At 50.8% G+C, this 23239-nt stretch overlaps 1 protein-coding gene across 8 annotated transcripts in view; it reads left to right on the plus strand.

The window, feature by feature from the left end:
- Positions 1-23239, plus strand: part of LOC110468166 (protein CEPU-1) — a 361279-nt gene that overhangs the window by 302077 nt on the left and 35963 nt on the right. For all 8 annotated transcript variants that reach the window (XM_021525799.3, XM_077787990.1, XM_077787992.1 and 5 more), the window contains one exon: positions 9414-9646. In XM_021525799.3, coding sequence (XP_021381474.1) covers positions 9414-9646 — 233 coding nt within the window. The remainder of the gene's footprint in view (positions 1-9413; positions 9647-23239) is intronic.

Below are 23239 nucleotides of genomic sequence, written 5' to 3' on the forward strand. Positions count from 1 at the left end.
GGGTGTCTTTACTGGGAAGGGTCCTTTCCCTCACTCCCTTTTTCGTTTCTGGTCTCATTAGTGCTATTTTATAAATGAGGAAAGGGCTTTGGTGCCATGGAGTGGCTGGAGAAGGTCCCATTGCTTTGGCTCCATCATGTTTCCTTCCTTGACACCCCTCCTGCCCCTCCCTTCCATTTCCTCTGGTTCGCCACTTGCCTTGCTACGTCAAAGCCTCTCCAGCCTCTTCTATCAGGCACAAGTCCCCACCCCACTGTGATGCATCATGAGATGAGCGCTTGAACTTTGTTTATATAGCAAAGCACCTCCTGGTTAGGTGGTGGGAGAAGATCTGGCTCTGTGGTGGGGTTTATGTGTCTGTGAGAGCCATGCAGTTTCTTCTTAGGGAGCTGTGTACTCTGAGGAGAAACATCAGAGCAAGAGGCACAGTTCAGCTTTTTATCTCTGCTACTTGTGCTCTTCTTCCAAAGAAGAATCACCCTGTGATGCAGCACAGCACTGCAAGGCTCCAGGATTCATCTCCAAAGGCTTGGGATGCCCCACTCCTCCTACTCAGCCTTGAGTTGCCGGGACCACCTCTCTGTTTTAATTTTAAGGATTTGCTGCTTGTCCTTGTTCTGTCTCTCCCCATCTCTCCCCATCTGGCAGCATGACGAGCTCAGGCATCGTGGTGAAGATGCAATTAGGAGTGTGAGGGAGAGCTAGTGTAGGAAGGTGATGTGGTAACCTGCAATTATTACCAGGCTAGAATTGTAGAGATGGCATGGTATATATAGATAGAGAATATATAGATAGAGAATATATAGATAGAGAATATTTAGATGGATATATATAGATATGGTATATATATGTACAATAGCAGCCTATTTTTGCTACATGAAGTCGTGGCTGCCCCATCCCTGGAAGTGTCCAAGGCCAGGCTGGATGGGGCTTGGAGGAACCTGCTTGAGCAGAAGGTGTCCCAGCCCATGGCAGAGGAAAGAGCAGGATGATCTTTAAGGTTCTCTCCAGCCCAAACCCTTCCCTGAGCCTACATAGACCCAGCAGAAGGCAGTGACAATGCAAGCTCCCTCAGCTCCCCAGAGCACCTCTGCCAGTGCCTTGAAAATCTGATTCCTGACCTTGTGCCCTTCCCTGGGCAGGTTTCCCATCAGTGCCTTGCAGCCCACTGTTCGCAGCACCTCTCCATCCCTCTTGCCCCCTGCTCCTCCTCACAGAGCCCCCGGACTGGCAGCATCCTCCAGCAGCCTCCAATTCCCTCCTCCATCTCTCTCTGCAGTCCTGGCAGAAAACGTTCACCCCTCACCGTTCCTGTTTTGTGCCTCAACTTCTAAGGAACAGCCACTTCAGTGATAATTTCCCACTTGTGATAAGTTAAGTGCATCGCTTCCTTTGGAATACATTTTCAGTGCAGTTAAGCTCAGCAGTCCCTTGCCTGTGTGTGTAGTTAAACGCGCTTCTTTGCAGCCCGTTGGGGTGGATGCCATCGCTTTATTCCAGGGATTTCAGGGCCATTAGTGTCACTTGGCAAAGCAGAACCAGGATTTATTCCGGGGCACAGTTCGTAATTGGGCGAGTTCAGCGCCGGGGATCGGCACTGGCTGCTGGGAGTGCAGCCCGCAGGAGGAGAGCAGGAGCTGCCGGGGCGCTGAAGGATGGGGAGCTGGGGTGACTTGAGTGGCTCAGCCTGGGACTAGTAGGTGTTAAAGAAGCATTTTTCTAGAGAGAAGTACAGAGCAAGGAGAGGCAGAGGGAGAAAACAACTTCTCCGCACCTCCTCAGATGAGGAGACCTTGTTTTCTAGGGTTTACACTGCTCTGTAATGTTTGAGGGGAGAGGATGAGATCATTTTCTTCTTGTGGCATTTTCCACACCTCCATTTGAAGCTGCCAGATCCTGGTCCTGACTGGGCTGATGGAGTGAGGATCCTTCCATAGGCAACCCTGGAAGATTGCCAGGGGAGTGATGGCTTTCAGTGAGGGCTGTTTGCCTGCTGGCATCCAGGAGCCTCCTGTTCATTACTTGGGCTTGGGGAATGCAAAAAAGGAAAAAACCCTGAGGAATAACTGTCCCACAGCTCAGCACAGGACCCCACCTGTGGGTTCCCTGGTGGCACCCATGTCATTTGTAAATATCATTACCCGTGTCATTGTCACTGGCCACGTCCCCACACAGCTGCCCGTGGGTATTTTGGTGCTGGTGTCACCCCGTGCCCGGTGCCATTGGCACTTCTGGATGGGAACCCAAGCAGAAGGGCCAGGAGCCCACTGTGGTGGTGCCCCTTGGAGCCAGCCCCAGCCGGGGTTAGGGACACGCTTCCTGCCGCGCGCTGTGAGCCGCTGCCCTCATTGATGCTTTGTGGCACGCTCCGAGATGCCGAGATGGAAGATGCTATAGATGTGCTGAGCCCTGTTGTTAGCAGAGACAATAGGAGGATAAATAGAAAGGCTGGATGAGCCGAGCACGGGACTTGGAAAGGTGCTGGTGCACTGCTGCATTGCAGAGAGATAAAGACTTTTCCAGACGAGCCATCCCTGCCGGCTGCATCGTGGTCTGCCCACTCTGCACCAGCCCCTGGGGCCGGCACAGGGATCTCCCAGGACTCTCAGGATGCACACAGAGGTGCTCAAGGAATCTGTGCCTGCTCCCCACCCTGCCTGCTGCTCGGTCAGCAGGAGCTCCAGCTCTTTTTGCTGCTCTTCTTCCCTTCCCAGTCCGGTTTCCTCCTGTTTCCTTGGCATGTGCCAATAACCGTGTCTAAGGCAGCACACTGGGAGTTGTTTGCAGCTCTGCAAATCCTGGGCAGTGAACCAAGGCGGATCTTTTTGAGCCCAGTATTATTATTAATGTAATTAGTGTGAATCATTTGCATGTATAAACTTTCAATTGAGGAGATCAGGTACTTTATAAACATGAGTTAACTCACACTCCCTGGCAAGGAGGTGCCAGATATCCCTAAAGCCTTGCGGAGGGCAAGAATGAAGGGCAGGAACTTGCATGAGCCAGTGAGAAAGGCAGGACCTCCCAGTCTAGGGCCCTGACTCCCTCTGCAACAACCGACTGGAGCTCTCTGGGCAGGGAAGAGAGGGGGAAGCACAAAGGGGTTTTATTTTCCACTTCTGAGCATTCCTTTTGACCAGTGTTGTTGTTTTGAAGAAGCGCTGGGGTGGCAGCGGATCCAAGGGTGCCTCCTCACCCCACAGCCTTTGGAGAGGCTCTGGCTGCTGCAGGGGGGGCGGGAGGAAGGCGCCAGCCCCAGCAGGGACCCCCCTATCCTGCCAGACCCCACTGCTGAGTTAATCATTGGGTCAGTTCCTGCCTGACAGGAACCAGGCTCCCCATGCAGGGAAGAGGTTTCCTGCTCCTGTGAGCCGCTCTGTGTGTGAAAACCTCCTTGGGCTCTGTCTTTGGTGGTGTCACATCAGTGGGAGCTCCAGGGATGCCCTCCAGCCAAACTCACAGCGAGGTGAGGATGACTGGGCTGGTCCTGGGGAGCAGGTGAGGACAGGAATGCCAAGAACCTGATCACAGCCACTCACCCCAGCAGGGCTGAGCCTTCAGCCTCCATTAGAGTCCCTGACTGAGCACTGGGGGCTTTCAGCATCGCAAACCTACAGACATTTTAATCCAACAATTCAACTTCCACTGTGAATGTCTCCTGCAAGGCACATCCAACCTGGCCATCCAAGCTCCGTGGCCTGAGCTGGGAGTCGCTGCTCCAGCAAAATGGGGTTATTGCTGGGGGAGCACACGCTGCTCCCCACGGGTGTGGGTGCACACACACTCTCGGTGTGTGCAGTGTGGGGTTGGTGTGCTGGGCAGACTGGCTGGCCCTGTGCATGTGAGCAGACGGTGCTGCAGGGAGGGTGTGTGAGCAAAGCTGGGTGTGCATGGAAGGGAGCAGATGCTGTAAATCCTGCTGGAGAAGGGCTGGACTGGGAGAAATTGCTGGTGCGTGACTTAGCCCAATGTAGCAAAGAGAGCAAAACCAGACTGGTTGTAACAATGAGAGATTTGGCTTGATATTTATTAATTAAAAAGCTTCCAGACCATGTTCTATGTGATATCTACACCTCAGGCTGCCCATGGCATGGCATGCCAGCCTTACAGGATCGTGGGCAGTGCCTGTCCCAAGGAGCATGGCACAATCTGGCCCCAGCTTTCCTTTTGCTCAGGAATTGATGGCCAAAATTCTCTTCTAAACATCATAGGAAAGTCTGTGAGGCTGTGCTTGACTAGGATTGAGTTGTTCACAGCCCAGCCTTTAATTAATCCTAATAAATAACAATAAAATGTGATAATCACAGAAATAAATCTGAAGATGTGGAGCTCTGCCGCCGCCGGCGGGCTGGTTTAGTTGATCATTTATAGCTCAGCTGACGGTGCAGAGGCTGGAAGGTGATGTCTGGGACATGAGAAGCTGGGGACAAGGCAGGCCCAGAGCATCCTGTCATCCCACCCAGCCTCAGTGGGAGCATTTGCACCCAATTTTAAGATAAACCCCAAACTTATTCCTGATCTCCAGCTTGTTTAACTCATGGCAGAGACATTGCTGGTGTGGGATTCATTAAAAATTCAGAAGTGTGTGGGAGTGGCTGAGTTAGACTGGGAAGAAAATGAAGACATCTGGGGATGCTTGATGGTGAGTGTGGCACTCGGGGACATGGTTTAGGGGTGGGCTTGGCAGTGCTGGGTTAATGCTTGGACTCAATGTCTTAAAGGTTTTTCCAACCTAAAGGACTCAGGTCAATGCCAATGTGAAATTCCATCAAGTGGCCAGGATTTAGGAAGGTGGTTTCTCTAGAGTAGGCATGCCATAAAAATTAGGGGGTGAGGGGAGGAGAACTGAGCCTGGGGAGGGTCAGTTTGGTCACAGCCCAGGCTGGGCCTCCATATTTGCTGGGGTGAGCCAGGCTTAGCCCCATTCTGCCTCCCCATGATGGAGCTTGTACCTTGATAATTGCAATGAAAGCAGCAATCAGGTTGGTAATTTTGCTGAGCTCTTTTCAGTTCTAATTAACATTATTCATTTCTTGTGTGTCCTGCTGGGTTGAGACAATCTGTGCTCTCCATCGCAGCCCTCTGGAACACCAGCAATCTGCATAAGAGGCAACAAAAAAGTGTTGTGTGCCAATTACTACACTTCAGTAATTAAAAACCTCCTTCCCCCCACTGCCTGCCCACCTCCTCTCATGTCATTTTTTTGTGTGCAAACTCAAGAAAGCAAAGAGAGAAATTCAGGGGGGCACGTCACTGCTGGCGTGTGCCATCTGTGTCTGCTCAGGAGTCGCAGGGAGGTGCTGGGGGCTGGATCAGCACGGGTGGGATCAGTGGTCAGGGAACGCAGCATCAGCACCCTGCTGCTTGTTTATTCCTGGTACTTGTTTATGAGGCTCTTTTGTCCCCACTGATGGCTTTGTTGGCATTTCCAGCCTGGCTCATCTTTGTGTTCGCTGGCAGAATCCTTGTGCTGTTGCTTTCCCTCTTCCAATTTGTCTTTGAGTGCTGTCCTTGCAGGCAGGTGGGCTGTTGGCTGCACCTCTGGGGCCCTTTGGATGCATGAGCTCAACCCTCAGGCTGTGGAAATGTTTGGGAATACCACTTTGGGGGAGAGTGGCCAGTCCCTAATAGGCCAACTTGATAGAACAAGGTGGATAACAAAGCCCAGAAATTTTGGCTGTGGGAGATGTTGACAGAGGTGGAAGGGGCAGCACCAGCCTATATTCCTTTGCACCCACCACATGTCATTAACTGGGGAGTGCAGGACAAGGGATGAGCAGGTGGGTTGGGACAGGTGGGAAGGAAGAGATTCACAGTTCTCACCTTTGCTCAGTGTGTGTAACTGTCGAAAATGCCCAAAATTGTGCTCATTTTGAGATGCCCTCAGAGGCCACAGGGAGCAGAGGGTCTGGTGCAGCATGAGGAGCTGCATCTCCCTATAAACCATCCCTTCCTGCCCCAGGATGTAGCAGTGGTGAGTTAGGCAGTGTTCCCCCCTCCCAGAGGAGAAACCCCGAGCTCTGGGACTCTGGGTTTATTGGGAAAGAAACAGCAGAGAGAGGCAGCAGTATCCAGAGCAGCAGCATCTCCACCTTGAGCTGGCACACAGCAGTATTTCATCTTCCTGGAGGAGAAGTCCTTGCTGTGTGAGCAGGAGTGGAACAAGGATTAAGGATCTTGAGAGAGAAAATTACCTCATCTGTGCTTAATTGTTTTTAGATCATCTTTTTGGAGGCAAGCACTGCTTTCCGGCACCCCAAAGGACCTCCCCCTCCCCTCCTTCCCTGGCACATCATGGGGTGAGAAGGAAACTGAGAGCTTCCAGCGAGGTGGAGGAGACATCCCAGGTCTTTGCACTTTGCCAGGAGCAGGGTGGGCAGAGGGGAGGCTGTGGGCTTGGCGGTGGCTTTGCTCTCCATCTGTGCCTGGAGCGTGGCTTCCTGGCCAAAGCCAGGCTGCCTGTGTGTGGGAGAGGAGGCTCCCCATCCCTGCACCGGGCTGCTGGAGAGAGGAGCTGCTGGACGAGGGAAGGAGGAGCAGATGGAGGGGCTGGAAGAGCATCGGGTCGCTGTGATGGACCTCGGCCACGGGGACCCCGACCTGTGCTTGTGCAAGGAGGAGGAGGAGCAGGAGGAGCAGAGTGCTTGGAAGCAGCTCAGGAAGGAGCACAACTGGCAATCCCTAAATAGCCCAGTGCATCCAGAGGTCAAAGCTCTTTCCCTGTGCTTTATTATACATATATATATATATATGTTGGCTCAGGAGCTTTAAGAGGCAGGGAAGAATATAAAGGAACAGCTTGAAGCTTGCCGATCCCAGGGACAGGGAAGCGTGTCTGGATGATAAGGAGAGATTGTGCCCGGGTGCTGTGAAGGGCGAAAGCACTTATTTCACTGTTGCCTCATGCGTTACCTGAGCCCCGTTGCTTTTCAAAAGCACTTAAATGCCCATATGATAGAGGGAATGCTTGGACTGCACACTGTCTGGCTCCATTATTATCCAAGGATCTCCAAGCTGATGCATTTCATAAAGAAAACTGGCGTGGAGAAGGAGAGAGGAAATATATATTTTTAGTTCAGCCTGCTTACAGTTCCTCAAGGTAATGTCTGCAGAGAGGACTGGTTGAGAAATTCAAGTCATGTCTGGTTTCTCATCACCCAGCCCTGGACACCCCTGTGTTTGTGCAGAACCACCACCACAGGAGCCTATTTCATGGTACCAGAGCCAAACACCAAAAAACCACTTCATTTTATTCGTGCCCCATAGGTCTGAGCTAGCAGCAGAGCTGAGATTTGGAGTTCAATAGACTAAACCCATCCTCTGGGAAGAAATCTCCAGTTTAATTCAACTTGTGCAACTAAACTCTCAGGCCTTTTACTCAAGTTGTAATGCAGCTGAGAGCAAGAGCCAAGTTCTTGGTGTTCAGCCCAGACTGAATCTATTGCTTTTTTTAATGTAGATCATAAAAATCTGCTCACATTTAATTTATTATTATCGTAATATCATTATGGAACAGTAGTAAAATTGTTTAATTTATTGGCTGTTTTTCACACCAGGAAGGGAGGATGGAGCAGGAGTTGGGTACTGGCACATCAGGGGTGTCCTGTGCTGCAGATAACACATCTCCTCTGTCACCCCCAAAGCCCAAAATTTGTGTGTTGAGGCTGGGTGGGTTATTTTGGCTTCTCCTGTAATCGCTGGGGCCAAAGAGCTTCCAGAAAGAGGCTGAATGAAATGAGACAACTTGTTCCCTGTGTCTTCCCTGGCTTCAGGAATGGACACAGGAAGAGAAGTCTTCCATCACAGGGTCATTAAGGTTGGAAAAGTCTCTGAGACCAGTCCAACCATTCCCCTGTACTGCCGAGTCCTCCACTAACCCACGTCCCCAAGTGCTGCATCTATGTGGCTTTTAGATCCCTCCAGCGACTCCAGCACTGCCCTGGGCAGCCAGTGGCAGGGCTTGACCACCCTTTTAATGAATAAATATTCTCTAATATTCAATCTAAACCTTCCCTGGTGCAACTTGAGGCTATTTCCTCTTGTCCTATCACTTGTTACCTTAGAGAAAATGTGACTCCCCACCCAAAGGGGGCTATAGGGACCCCCAGCAAGGAGACATCTCACCCAGAGGAAGGACAGACTTCCCAAAGTGCCCAGGACAAGTCCATGTGCCACAGATACACCCATCCTTGCCATTACCTCCCCTGTCAGTGCAGTCTGGCACATGGAGACCATTAAATCTCTTACATTCCTTGAAATCACCCTGAGTGAGATGTCCCAGAAGCTGCCAGGCTCCCTCTCAGTGCCTCTGAAGTTAATTTGCATCCCAGCTACTGCACAAATAATGAAGTAGTTTGGGGAAGAATATAAACAGTGGATCTTAGGCTGAGTGGTTTTATGCAGGGACATTATGCTCTGGAGCATCCAACAAAGCGTGGCTAAATCCTGACGGCTCCATAATCCCAAAATTTCTCAGACAGAAGCAGGGGTTTAGCTGGCTGTGGGGGCTGCAGGTTTCTGCTGTTTAGAGAAGGTCTTGGTGCTTTTCTTGTGGAAATAGGAGGATTCAAACCTGGCTTGGGAACATGGGGGTGGGGGGTTACAGGGCTGGCAGAAACCTTTGGGAGGAGCTAAACTGATCTCAGGTAATGTTGACAGGAAAATAATCTCCTTCAGGATCAAAATAATTTCTAGGTTTGCACTGTGTTGTCTCAAGGGGAAAGTCAGGTGCTTATTGAGGCTGAATATAGAGGATTTCTACCTCCAAAACATCCCTGGATAAGTGAAAAGCTCAGCTCAGGTGAGGTGCACAAGTGAGGGAGGTGCAGCGGTGCGGGTGATGGGTACAGAAGGAAAAGTTGACAGAGGGGACAAATGGTTGGATGCTCAAGGTTTCTCTTTAGAGGTGTGTGTCAGAGCTGGCTTTCTCCAAAGATAAATTTTCCTCGCTCCTTCGTGACGCAGCACAAGCTTTCCCAGCACCATTTTGCATCTCTTTACGTGGCTGCAGGGATGTGAAGGTCCGCAGAGAGAATGACAGGTGATGGATTTGGGTAGGGAGTAACAACCTGCACCTCCAAAAAATAGTGTGGACTCGGGATGGAGGTTTGGGCTCAGATCTGTTTGTCTGGGAGTTTGCAAAAGAATAAATCGGAGTGGAGGAGTGAAAGGGTGGTACTGGGTGGTTCTGACCTCCCTGCATGTGAAAACTCTGTGAAGCTGTTGGTCAAATCTCTGGAGCTGCCGGTTGAGATGGACATTGGTGCCCTGAGCACCACGGGGAAAACGCTGACCTTGTCCTCTTTGGACACTGAAAGCACTTGGTCTCGGAAAGTGCTGCTGACAGCAAAGCTAAAAATAGTGCCAGGAGGAAGAGCAGCGCACTGATGGGTCACCTCTCTGCCTCTCCCCAGGTGCTCCGTGGACAACCGGGTGACCCGGGTGGCCTGGCTGAACCGCAGCAGCATCCTCTATGCCGGCAATGACAAGTGGTGCTTGGACCCTCGGGTGGTGCTCCTGGCCAACACCAAAACCCAGTACAGCATCCAGATCCAGGATGTGGATGTGTACGATGAGGGCCCCTACACCTGCTCCGTGCAGACAGACAATCACCCCAAGACATCGCGTGTCCATCTCATCGTGCAAGGTAAGAAGAAGAGAGTTTGTAGAGGGTTTGGGCTTGGGATTTTGCTTCCTTCTCTCATTGCTTCTATATGGAACATTGTACACAGCTTGGTGCAGAAGTAGCTGATCCACAAGCTTGGATTGTCCCAAGCTGGGTAATGACGTTCACAGAATCAGAGAACTTGCTGAGTTTTCTGGACCCACAAGGATCCACAAGGATTGTGGAGTCCAGCTCCTGGCCCTGCACAGCACTATCCCCAAGAGTCACACCATGTGTCTGAAGGTGTTCTCCAAATGCTTCTTGAACTCTGTCAGGCTTGGTTTTACCCAGCTTTGCTGACATAATCCCAGGGCTCTGATACAGGCAGCTCTGCCTCCCAACACAGTCCCTGGCAAACCCATGGTGCTGTTTGTTGTTGTCCTTTTTTGATGTTTTTTTTTGTTTTCCAAGCTGGAGGCAGTGCTTGAAGTAAAACTTGTGTTGGGGGAAAAGAGAGAGCTGGCAGATTTGTGTGCTTTGTGGGAGTGTGTGTATGCCTAGCAACAATATGTGTTTGCGTGTTGAAATTCCATATTTTTGGAGGAGGAAGAGGAGGAGAAAGACCAGCACAGGGTGCTGGAGCGCTTTTGGTGGCTAAGTGGGTGCCTACATTTTCTTTTCAGAAGTGTGTGAGCACACATGATCTCTTGAGAAGGGACAGATAGGTGTGGCCACATGTGATGGTCAAGTAGATGGACATTCATGGAAAATTAATCCTGTGCCCATGTGGCTGGGCAAGAGCTGGACAAGGAGGAGCCTCTTGGAGGGACACACGGAGCCTGATGAGCTCTTAGCCTGGGGGAAGATTAATGGAAAATTTCTAATCCCTTGCTAGCAACCGTTTTTTTTTTCATGCTGCTTCTTCTGTGATTTGGCCGGGAGCCCTCTTAACATGACACACCAGCTTGAGTATTGGAATCTCGTCTGGGGCTAATTTTCGAATGCTGATGGGTGTATTGATTTGGAAACAAGCTGGGTTAAAAAGGCATTGGTCTTGTACACAGAGTCGGGTTGAGCTAATCCACCGTCGATATTCCAGGCCTGAGCACTATTGACAGCCTAATGAATAGAAGTGGGGAAAAAACCCAGACTCAGGGCCTTTATTTTTCTTCTTCTCTCCCTTTTCATTTTCCTTTACCTCTTCAAGCAATCAAGCTGACTAACCAGAGCCGGACTTTCTCCATCTCCATTAAGCGCAGAGTGGAAGCGGATGCATTGCCAGCCCCTGTTCTGGCTGTTTATCTTGCAATCTCTTATTACCTGCCTGAATTTCTTAAGCCAAAGTCGATCACCAGCAAGTTCTGAAGTCGCTATCAGATGCTGGGGTGATGCAGGACAATTTCTATCTGTTCTCTTCTGATTCCCATTTCCTGACCTGAATTTCCTGTATCACCAGACATCCAGACCCATCCCTCCCGTGTCTTGCAGTATCATTAGCAAGAGATATTTGGGTACTGCAGGAAAAGGTCAGAGCTTAACTCCTTGCAGCAGTTAAGTATGGGATGATTCAGTGATGGGCTCAGTCCTGTAATGTGCTGGAGAGCCTCGTGCTGCCAGCAGAAATTCCAGCTCAGGAGAGCAAGCCCCCTAATTTGAAAAGCTGTTCTTTGGCTCACCCAGCCCTTTCTCAGAGCAGGACATGAAAGTGAATTATCATGTCCAATTAAAGGGAAACCTGCCTTAATGACCTCGATGAAAATTGGGCTGTGGTGCCAGGATTAACTCTCCTGCCTTGCAAAATGGGACCTATAAATATGTATTCTGGAATAATCCTGTCCAAAACAACATTCAGCTTGTGGGAAGTGGTGCTTATTCCCCCTCCTAGGAAAGCAGGATCACTCAGCACCAGATTTCAGGGATGTGCCAAGTTCAGCACACAGCCCTGGGACATTTTGCCCCTTCCTGCAGCTTGATAGGAAAGGAGAGGTGATTCAAGGAGGTGGGAAAGGGGGTGTCTTCTTTTTAACAGGTTTAGCCAGGAAGAGGAAGGTGTGCAGGTTGCTCTAGGCAGATCCTGAGTTTCCCCTTGCTGCACCAGGAAAGGGCCTGGGGGCATGGCTCTGGAGGCAGGAGCACTCCAGCCTCTCAGGATGCAATTAAATCATGGCCTGGGGCAGGCTGTGCTCTCCAAAGGGATGGGCTGCCCGGGGACAAGGAGCTCTCCCCCTTCCAGCCCAGACTGCAGCAGCCTGCTGCTCCCCAGGCGAGCAGGACGGGTGCATATCAGCCAAACCAGACACTCTGAGCCCATGCCTGCATCCCTCCTCCTCCCCAGGGTTAGGGGATATCTCTGGGAAACAGCCATGGATGGATGGATGGAGGGCATCTGTGGGTTTGGCCAAGGGCTGCTGGAGGGAAGCAGAGCTTTGGGAGAGGGGAGAGCAAAAAGCAGGAGAGGGATGGGGTGGGAGAAGGGTGTACCTTCAGGGTAGGAGGGTCAGGAATATTTCCCAAGGAGAGAATGGGGTAGAAACACCCGGAACTGTGTGAGGATGCTCATACTGCAGCAAGGGGTGAGCTGCACATTTATTTCTAGGTTGGCTCTATTGGATGGCCAAGATCCTAAAATAGGTGGGGAAAAGGCACCTCAAGAGCTAATTTATCCCGTCCCCCTGCAATCAGGCAGAGACCTCGCTGCCAAGCACATGTGAAAGCTATTCTTGAAAATCTTTAACAAAGCAGGTTCTTCAGTCTCCCCAGACAATCTATTCTCCTGCTTTGCTACCTTTTTAATTAGAAAATGTATAGCTAATATCTAACTTAAACCTTCTTTGTTGCAAATGAAGTGGAGTTTTTCTCAGCCTATTCCCAGTGGATGTGGGGAACAATTGATCAGTGTCCTCTGTAATAACCTTTTGCTTTTGGGAAGGTTGTTATCCTGGTGCCCCTTAGCCGCCTTCTTTCCGAAACCATCCAAGCTGTGTTTTTCCCATCTTTCCTCATTGGCCAGGCTTTCAGAAACACTTGTCAGTCTTGAAATCCTGGTACAAAAGGGAAAAGGTGATTGCTGCTGATCCAGGAATAGCAGGTCGGTGCCTCTGTGCTAATGTGGGACAAATGAGCTGAGGAATGAGACAGCAGACCCTTGGCACCGAATGCACCAAAGTTCAGACCTGCTATTCTGGGGACTGCCCAAAATGGGGTCAGGCTGGTGGTGCCAAGCTGATGTCAGCCAACAGCAGAGCTGCCAAAGGCACAAGGAGGTTCTTAGCACCTGGATCTCTCCTGGGCAAATGCACCCAGATTACAGACAGAGCTAAAAGGAGCAGCTCAGGGAGCATCCCTGCCGTCTGCAGGGTCTGGAAGGTGCTCCCACTCCTTCAGTACTCATGCTTCTTAGGAGGAGTTGCCATAAGGCCAGACAAAGCACCAAAATGCAGCACTGCCTGTGTTTGCAGGAGTCTGACTTGGACCTTGGTGAGACTGAGATGTTTTTGGGAGTAAATCCCAAAGAAAAAAAATCCAAGGAAGACTCACATGCAATAGGCAAGCTGTGAACTTGGAGTGGGGTAGAAACCCAGAGTGAGAAACAGGATTTAGGTCCCACTGACCTCTGAGGAGTGATGCTTTTCCTTCCTCTCTCTCCTGTATCCCACTCCGGATTCCTTAGCAAGTCCTGCTTCTTGCAGCAGCATCTCAGGCACAGTCTCTCCTTTCTCCCTGCTCCCTGCAGGACATTTCAGCTATTTAAGCCGTTCTCCGGGTTCCTGGGTTTAAAGGAGAGAGGCGAGGTAGGAGGAGAAGGACGATATCTGCAAAGCTGTTATTTGTATTGATAATAGGCCGTCTCCAATGCGTGCCTGCAAAACACTCCCACTGCCTTGTAAGATGCATTAAGGGAAGTTGGCCTTATCTCAGTGCGGGAAATGGACTTGGGGAAGGAGGCACGGAGCCTGCCAGAGTTTAATCTCACTTAGGCACACGAATTTGCATGATAGAAAATGGTGGAATTTTAGTGCTTAAAAAGAAAGAAAGAATAATAATAAAAAAAAAAAAAGGCAAAAGCAGGCAACTCGGGGGATATTAGCGCTTTCCCTGCTTCTTTATCACTTTCCCTGGCCCTATCTGGCTCTTGCTGTTGTCACTGGAGAAACTAATCACCCCTCCCCTTTTGTTTGGTGTAAATGAGTTTTCCCCACTCCTTTCGGAGCCCATGTTAATCTTCAAATCCCCGCCTTTGTCTGGGAGTTAATTACCTGCTCAGCAGAGTCGGGGGCTGTGGACACAGGTGACAGGGGCAGAGGTGGCAGTGCTGGTGGCACCTGTCCCCACGTGGGGAGCAGCACTGCCAAGGTCTGTGCTGGCGAGATAACGCTATGGGTGGGGCTGTGGTGCCCAAGCCGGCTTTGTTTCAACCACCAAACTCTGCCCAATTAATTTTCCTTTGATGCCACAAGCCCCTTTCACTCGTGGGACATCAAGGAGAACTTTTTGTTGCTCTTTTGCTGCCTGGGTGCCTGCAAAGTGCCTTTGCTGGGAGGAAGGCTCAGTCCCTGTAGTCATCATCACCGTACCTGTGAGGCAGAGCTTGTGCCACCAATGCCACCATTGCACATCCCCATTTCTGGGAGCAAGGAGAGAAAAGGGATTTAGTGGCAGAGGATGTGCAGACACTGGTCACGTTTGAAGCCATGGGCTGGAGTTTCACACTGGGCAAGATGCTCCCCCTGCTTCTGGCATGGATTTAGTGATGTGTCCACACATTTCCCCCCCGTGGGAGCAGCTATTCCTTCTAGAAGCAAAAGCAGGTTTAGATAATAACTCCTAAAAGGCATGGGGGAGCTGGGAGAGCCTCCCCAAAGCAGTGGAGGGGAGGAAACCAGCGGCATGAAATGGAAATCCTCCCTCGCTTTGCCTGTGCTCTCGGCTCCTTTGACTGATGTGTTCCTTCTCCGTCTCTCTTTTGTTGCTAATCACCATCCCTCTGTCAAAGCATCCTTGCCTTTTGTATCAGGGCTGTTGTGGAGGACTGAAGGTCTCCCACACGCTGGCCTAGTTTTTGGCTCTTTATCCTCGTTTTGCTCTGCCCTCGGGGAGCATCTCTGCAGGTCCCACATCCATTACTGCCCCTGGATCTCTCAATCTCCTCCACACCCTCGGATCCCAGCCCTTGCTTCTCTGGGATGTGCTTGTCCATGTTCCCCCGTGGAGTGGCCTCATACCCGGTCAGGATCCTCCAGCCTCCCCAAAGTCACTTGACCTCTTTGCAAATCAGTTTAACATCTGTGAGGCAGAGATAATAATTGTCACCTACTTCACAGGGGGGTTGATGAGGATTAATTCATTAATGTCGACAGAGGTCTTTGAAGATGGAACGCGCTATCTGAGAGCTAAACGTTATTATTAATTAGCAATTATATCGTGGGGTGGGAGCAGGGAGGGAAAAGAGACTCCAGAGTCTGTACTGTGAATGAGTTTGCTCTGGGCTCACATTCTGCCCTTGCTGCAACTTCAGGCTGCCCCAGTTTCATGTCCCTGCTGCTGCTGGAGGGAGCCAGGCATACTGCATCCCACTGGGGGTGTGTACCCACCATGCTGCTCCTTCCTGGAGCTGGTGGATGAACCTGCTGGTGTAAAGAGAGGGAAAGATGGACAGGTGGACAGTGCTCGAGTGAGTTAACATTGTTAGAAGGAGGGAAACTTGGTAATAGGGAGTCTGAGATGAAGATAAGTAATAGAATCCCAGAGTGGTTTGGGTAGAAAGGGACTTTAAAGATCCCCCAGTTCCATTCCCTGTCATGAGCAGGGACACCTTCCACTAGGCCAGGCTGCTCCAAGCCCTGTCCAACCTGGCTTTGGACACTTCCGTGGACGGGGCAGCCGCAGCTTCTTTGGCCAACCTTAACTAGGACCCCACCACCCTCATTTTAGAAAACGTCTTCCTTGTGTGTACTCTAAATCAAACTTTTTCAATTTCAAACCTTTCCCCTCCTGGCTTGCCTGGCTCCCCAGCAGTGAAGTGGGCCAGGCACCGCCAGAGTCATGGGAGGATGTATCCTGTTCCCAAGGAGAAATAGTTGTCAGGAGACTGCAGCAGAGGAGAAGGAATATCCAGTGATTCACAGGACACACAGACCAGTTCCATTTCCTTCCTGTTTTTCTTTCTCACACCCAGGCTGTGGCTAATTCCTGTTTGTGTCCCCAGTGAAGCGCTAATGCTGTAGTCCTGTTTGTCACTGGGTTCCCTCGAGCAGCACTGACAGAGTTCTTCTGTGGTCCCCTCCAGATGTCCTGTGCCTCAGTGCTGGGGGCATTCCCACCTCTGACATCCCCGTGGCTCCACTATTTCCATCCTCCCTGGCTCTGCTGTGTGCACTTTTGTGGCGGCGAGGAGAGCTCGGTGGAACTCTCTCTGCTACTCCCTCAGAGCTGCGGAGGTCACGCTCTCATCACCCCTCTTCTAGAAAACAAGAGGCTGCTCCTCTTTGAGCCTTTCTGAGCACGCGAGCTCCCAGCAGCCCCGTTCACCCAACCTCTCCAAAGGCTTTCAGGAAGAGGTCACCCGCCTCACCCAGAGCCATTCAAGAGTGACTCCACTAATCCTTCTGTGGAGCCGGTGAATCCGAGAGGCCAGCGGCACACGGTGCCGACAGCTCTCCAGGCAGGCACGACTGGAGCTGTGTGTGGCTCTCCAGAGGTGCAGCACGTCCCCTTTCTTCCCCATGGATTTACCAGCCAAAGGGGTGGCCCAGCAGCACCCAGGATGTGCGTAGGGCATCTCCCACCGCCGCGTGCGGTTTCCAGAGGAGTGGTGTGATAAAGCCAGTGGGGGTTTAATGAGGTCACTGCAGTTTAATGTTACTGCAGTAATCTCTTTTGTTTTACTACATTAAAATATTTGTGGTGGAACGGTTGGACCACTGTAATGCGATAACGCTACCTTAATGTTATTGTTGCCATGGCAACACTAATGGCAGCTCAATAACATTATTGCAATTTAATCTTACGACAATAAAATTAAGGGTAGAACAGTGAGACCTCGGCTCTGTAATGTTACTACAGTAACAGCATTGTTATCGTAGCCGCGGGAGCGGAGTCAGCCCGCTGTAGTGCAACACTGGTACCGCCGCTTTGTTGTTACTACAGGAACACGGAGCATCCGCCGAAAATCACAGCAGGGGATGAATGGGAGGAGACGTCACCGTCACCGGTGCGCCGGTGCTACTGCTACCCTGGGGCTGTCAACATGGGGAGGTCATGCTGTAATCCCATCACTTATTCATCTAATTCCTCAATTGTGGTGTTTTTATCGGGGTCTGTCCTCTTCTCCCTCTGTTGCTGGAGCTCTTTGGAACAGGTCTGTTGTTTTAGCGGCAGTAACTCTGCAGGGAAGGATTTAAAGCACTGCCTCCATCTAGTTCCAGATCCTTCTGCCTGGCGTTTTATAGCATGTGGCTGTTATGGAGTGATAACGTTTTATATTTATATGTCATCTTTCAATGTGAAGGATCCCAGCACAAGCTACAAATTACTGCCGTGCTGCAGGGCCAGGCAGACAACCCGGCACATGCAGTGTGCCAGAGGAGGGGTTTCATCCAAGGGCACTGATTCCTGTGCAAGTGAGAGTCTCCTCTGCCTAGAGGATTTATCCAGTCCCCAGACTTTGTGAGGTGGGGCTCAGATCTTTGTGCACCCTAAGCCATGTACCCCAAGAAGCACCTGCCATCGCTGGCATGGGTATGGGCAAAATACTTCCTTTCCCAGCTGGCAGCATTGTACCAGGGCTGGAAAGGCGGTGGGGGGGACAAGGTGCAGGTGACACCTCTGTGCCATGCAGGGGCTCGCTGCAGTTTTCTCCAGCCTCCAGGGGAGGGAGGCAGAGCTGCTGATCTGTCCCGAGCACAGCAGAGCTTCCCTCATCTGCCCGACCCAGCGCTCCTGGATGCACTTGCCATGCCCAGGGATGTGTGCTTTTGGCTGAGGGAGGTGCCCAGGGATTTATGTTTCTCATGCCCAGGGATGCACATATTCTGTGTCTGGTGGTTCATGATTGTTTTGCCTGGGTATGAGCTCTTGCTGTGCTCAGGGACATGCACATTTTGCCAAGAGATGCAGGTTTGTTGTGCCCAGGGATGCAGGTTTGCCACGGTCAGGGATGGACTCTTGCTGTCCCCAGGGATGTCTGCTTGCTGTGCCCAGGGATGCAGTTGTCATGCCCAGAGATACACTCCTGCCATGCTCAGAGATGCAGTTTTGCTTTGCCCAGGGATGTATGGTTTGTGCCCAGGGGTGTGCCATTCCCAGGGATGCACTCCTGCCATGCCCAGGATGTGAGCTTGCTGTGCTCAGGGATGCACATTTGCTGTGCCACCCCACCTGCCAGCCATGCTTAGTGCCCCAATTGCCCACTTGCCCACCTGAACTCCTCCCACCTCCTCTCCTGCTCAGCAGGCAGGAATTTTCCCTCTGCTTTGAGTCCTTGTGCTCCCTCCCAGCTTTTCAGATCTCCATCCCCAGACAGCTCTTTGGCACCTGAATTTGGGGGTGCTGCTGCCTGCCCACGTTCTTCCAGCCCAGCCCAGTCTGGGCCTGCCCAGTGCAGCAGCTGCTCGGCGCCCCTCGTGCCTCAGCATTTGATCTCTCTCCATGAGTGTTTGGATTCTGACCACTGCAGTAATTCCTTGTTTGTCCTTTAGTAAAAGACCTGTGAGCTCCCCTTGACACTGGAGCTGGAATCACTGGGACCTGGGGCGTCCTGTGTGCCAGCTCTTTGTGGCAATCTGGTGCCACATCCATCCTGCCAACCCTGCTCCTCTGGGGGTTACATGTTTGAAAACACGAGCAGCAGCTCATCTCCCATTCACTGTTTTTCTCCATCATTTGCTTTATTAAATATTGATTTTCTGTTGCATTATTAAACCTTAAGTCCTGAGCATAAATTCAGAGTTGATACTTTAATCTGGCTCTTCTTTTTGGCCTTTAGAATTGTTTTTTCTGGCCAGTCTCTCTGGAGGCGAGTCCAGAAGCAAAAACCTGTTGCAGAGGCTTGGGGAGTCAAAGGATGAAGCGAAGGGCTCTTCCCAAGGGATTTTTGTCTGTTTGGTGGAGTCTTTGCCATGAAGGTGGCATCCATGGGGATCCTGGCCTGCAATCCTGCACAGACCTTGAGTGAAAGGAGGTTGGGGAGGAATCAGCCAAGTTTTTTCAGGGAATTTTGTACATGACTGGCTGCCGGAAGGATATAGCCCTCTCCTTTTTTGGTAGCACAGAGAAATGCAATCTGGAATGGGAATTTAGCCTGGAGCCACTGCGTGGGCAAGGTGGCAGTGAGGCATCCAGCCTTCCACGTGCCTGGCGCTGCTCCCTAGGGTTTGCTGCCTTGCTCTGCCAAAATTGCCCCCTTAGGAGCAGGATTCTGCTGAGGACGGGACCACAGATGGCAATGCCCTGTCCTAAATGCACTCCCAGCTCCGGAATGATGCTGCACAAATCTGTGTTATTTCACCCTACAAATCCTCTGCAAAAAGAAAAATGGCCTTGGCCAAAGCTGCAGGCAAAGCCAGATGAATGTTCATGGTAGAAAGCCACCAAAAAGCCCGGAGCAATGCAAGTGGCCACCAGCACTTCCCTGATAGCCACAGTGGGTAGCTCTGACCCCATCCATGATCCCTGCTCTCCTCCCGTTCCCTATCGGAGAGCTGCACGCTGCCAGCTGCTGCCAAACCCCATGCTGCCAGCAACCAGGTGTCTGAACATACTTCCAGAGCCAAGAGAGCTCTGCAGCCAAAACGGAGGAGGGGAAAGCAGTGTGGCAGCACCAGCAGGTTCAGGAGGATTAAAAAAAAAAAAAATTAAGAAAATTAGAGAAGAAAAAAGGCAGAGGGAGGTTTGCAAACAGCTTTTGGATCCCCCATCCAAACGGGGCATGGAACCTGTGCCTGGCAGCTGCTGTGCTGAGCAGTGATTTAAAAGCAGACTCCCAGCAGCAGGGAAAGAGGCAGAGGGGGAAGCAGATGTGAACACAATGCTGGAGATAAAGGAGAGGCCAAGGGAACAGCTGCCAAAATGCTGCCCGGTTCTGCCACCTCTGAGGGCTAGAGGACCTCCAGCAAATTTCCCCAGGCTTGAGCACAGGTTGGGGGGATATCACTGGGACATAAAGGGGGAAACTGGGTGGAAAATGTGGGTTTCTTCACACTGTTCTTTCTTGGGTTTTAAAGGAGAGGGGGGAAATGGGAAGAAGGAACTGCATTGAAACGTGGGGAGAGATGTGATTTTGTTTTCCTTTCTGTTCTGGTGATGAAATGGAGAAGAAAGAGATTTAGAAAGACAAGGAGAAGCAGGAAGTGGAAAACAAATAGGCAAGGATCTTTGTAAAAGATGTGGAAATGTGGTTGTTCAAATAAGATATTGAAATGTGGTCTTGAAATATTTCTGGTGTGGGTTTTCCATGCCTGCTGTGAGACAGCAGTGAAACCACCTTTGTCCTCCAGAAAGGAGGTGAATTTTTTCCTTAGTCTATGACTGTATCCTGGAAGGGATCAGCAGGGTCCCACTGCATGCAGGGGACAGGGTGGGGAAGTCTTGTTGTGTTAGGTGGATCCATACCCTCATACAGAAGGAATTGTGCCCTGTGAGGGTGCTGAGGCCCTGGCACAGGGTGCCCAGAGCAGCTGGGGTTGCCCCATTCCTGGAAGTGTCCAAGGCCAGGCTGGATGGGGCTTGGAGCACCCTGGGAAGTGGCAGGTGTCCCTGTCCATGGCAGGGGGTAGGAATGAAGTGACCTTTAAGGTCCCTTTCAACCCAAGCCATTCTGGCATTCTGTGATTTTTCATTTCTGGCTTACTGGTCCCAGTAGTAGAGATGCCCAAAAGATTTCAGCTCTCCTTTTTGGTAGCATATTTATAATTTCCTGGGTAGGATTTGGGATGAGGCAGGAGAGGCCACAGACCCTGTGCTGGTTTGCTGTCCTGTGTGAGATAAGATGAACAGGTCTCCATCCACCCTCCTCTCTGCCCAAGTCTCCTGCCCACTGGGCCCCACAGCCATCAGACTCCCCAGTTTGTTCCCCAGGCTCTGCTTGCCTGGCCCAGCATTGACACAAGGCATCAACAGAGATGTCTTCTCTATGGTTTGCTGTCCCTGTAATCCCTCCTCCTCGCAGCCAGCCCGGGAGCTTCAGCCTTTGATCCTCTTCCTCTTTTGCAAACACTTCTCCCTGCTTGTGAAATTAAATCTCTCTCACAGTGATTTCCTTCCCTATCTTTTCTTTTTGGCCGAGTCTGTCTGAAATACTCTCTTTTTTTTGCTCCTTCAGCAGCAGGGCTATATAATTGATGGCCTCGCCAAGCTTTCTGCGCTGAACATTAAACCCTTCCTGCCTTGGCTCCGACCGGAGTTCATTACTTTCTGAAAAGCACTGTTGTCTGTTTGTGCTCAGATGATTGTTGTTGTGGAGGGGAGGATGCTGTCGGCACAGAGAGAGGAGGAGGGGTTGGATTTGGCCAGGGCTGCTTTGTAATCAAATCTCGCTCCCTTTAGCAAATTTTTGAGTGGAAAAGGCCTCTTTTAGTAAAATTGAAATATAGTACGCTCGTGGAGCAGAAGCACAAAACTCAAGGTCTGAATTAGTGCAGCAGAAGGTTGTCTGACTCTTGGGCCAGTGGGAAAACGCTGCTTTGCAATAGATCCCTGCTCAGCACTGGGCAGGAAGGAGCAGGGGCTGCTCCCGTCACCACAGGCTGATTTCCTGGGATAGGCATTTCCCAGGAACCTTCTGGGTCATTCCTTCCAAGCTTCTGCATCCCAGGAGCTGCTCTGGGAAGGATGAGCCCCACACAGTCCCTCCAGCACTGTGGTGTCCTTATTCTGGAGCTGGGGGTCACTCTCTCTGTGTGTGTGTGTGTGTTTGTGTGTGTGTATGTGTTTTTACATGATGAAAATCCTTTCTGCACATTTTGGCCTTTCCTGGCAAGACAAGGTGGTGCTTTCTGTGCTTTGCCCTACGCCAACAGCGCTCCTGGCTCCCCGTCTACCTCCGTGGGCTTTCCGCACTTAAAACACAGCAAGGCTGAGGTGATTACAAGGATTGGAGATGCAGTGACACTTCCCTGCCAACAAGTAATTGATTTATTAAAGACATTACAATACATTCATGGTTGAGCGTGAGAGTTTCCTTTGAACTCGCTCAGAAATCCGAGGGGATTGTGCCTGTTTGCGAGGACCGCGGGCAGAATAAATCTGGGCTCCCCCATCGCCTCCCCCCCGCGCCGCCACAATTTCATTTCCCTTTGACTGGCGCGAGTAAATATCACAGCTCGACAACTCCGGTCCAGTGACTGGTGTGATCCAATTTAATAGCATTTAAAAATTCAAAGTGATTGTTAGCCAAATGGAAATGTAAGATTTCATACCCAGCCTGCCTTGGGGAGGAAAGGGAGAATTAGGGAGGGTGTGGGGGATGTAGACAAATGGACTAGATAAAAAATAATGGAAAGTAACTTAATTAAGAGGCTCGAGTCAAGTTAAAAACAGTAATGATTTTGAATCGGAGAACCACAGGTATTAAAAATGAAAGGGAAAGAGGAAAGAAAGGAAAGGATAGTGTGGATAAAAAGCCTCCAAAATGATTAAATGGGAGGAAAAAGAGGCATAGGAAGAATGGGGTAAAAATAGTCCATCCATGTAAAGTAGGAGCACATGGGGAATAGACGGTGCTGGTGATGAGGCTGGGCATTAGGAAGACAAATAGGGAAATTAAGAATGCTCTGGCGGGGATAATTCCCTGTGGCTTTTCTGGCATTCTCGGAGGCACGAGTGTGGCCAAGAAGAAGGCTCGAGGGCTTTGTTTAGGAGAAGCAGGAAATGAAGGAGCAGTCCTAATGGGAAAGGAGAACAGCCCCCGCGTCCTCCAGGCGCATCAATATCCTTCCCTTGTGGGACCGTCGCTCCCTCCTTTTCCTTTGCCTTTAGCTCTCTCAAATGTTGCTTGGTGGGTTGAAACTGAGGATTGGAATTTTAATTGCCCCTTTATGTACAGGGATACACAGCTGTGTCTTGGTGGCCTAATGACTGATTCTTAACTCTGGAGCTCTCATTCCGTGCAGCCCAATGGAATACCTGCCCTGGCAGCCGCCCTCACTCTCCCTCTGCCTTTTTAACGTGGTTTTCCAAGCTCCACAGAGCCTGAGAGGCAGGTGCTGCAGAGCGTTGATCTGAACAGGCACTCCTGTCCCATTTGATCTTTGGCTCCCATTTCTCCATCCGTGAAGTGGGAATAATAATGTTCCCTTATCTCCCAGAGCTTCGATGATAGGGATAAACCACATTTGAAGGTTTGGGAAGGACAGTGAGCATCATCCCACAGACTCTGGATCATCAGTAGTTGCACTCCTGCTTGTTCCTGGCACCTTTGGCCAAGATTTGGGTTGGTCCCCTGGGCTTGGGGAAGCTGTGAGTGTGCCTAGAAATGTGCCTTGGGATAAGATGAGGGACCAGAAATATTCCATGGGAGGAGTGAGGAAGGCTGGGGGTCTCTTGGAGCTGAAGAAAGAGAGCCTGAAAAATCAGGGATGTAAAGTAACTAAGAGGAGCAAGGAATGGATCAGGGAATCTTTGGGATGGTAGACCTGCCTC

This window comes from Lonchura striata, chromosome 23, assembly GCF_046129695.1.
Source record: "Lonchura striata isolate bLonStr1 chromosome 23, bLonStr1.mat, whole genome shotgun sequence".
Taxonomy (NCBI): Eukaryota; Metazoa; Chordata; class Aves; order Passeriformes; family Estrildidae; genus Lonchura; species Lonchura striata.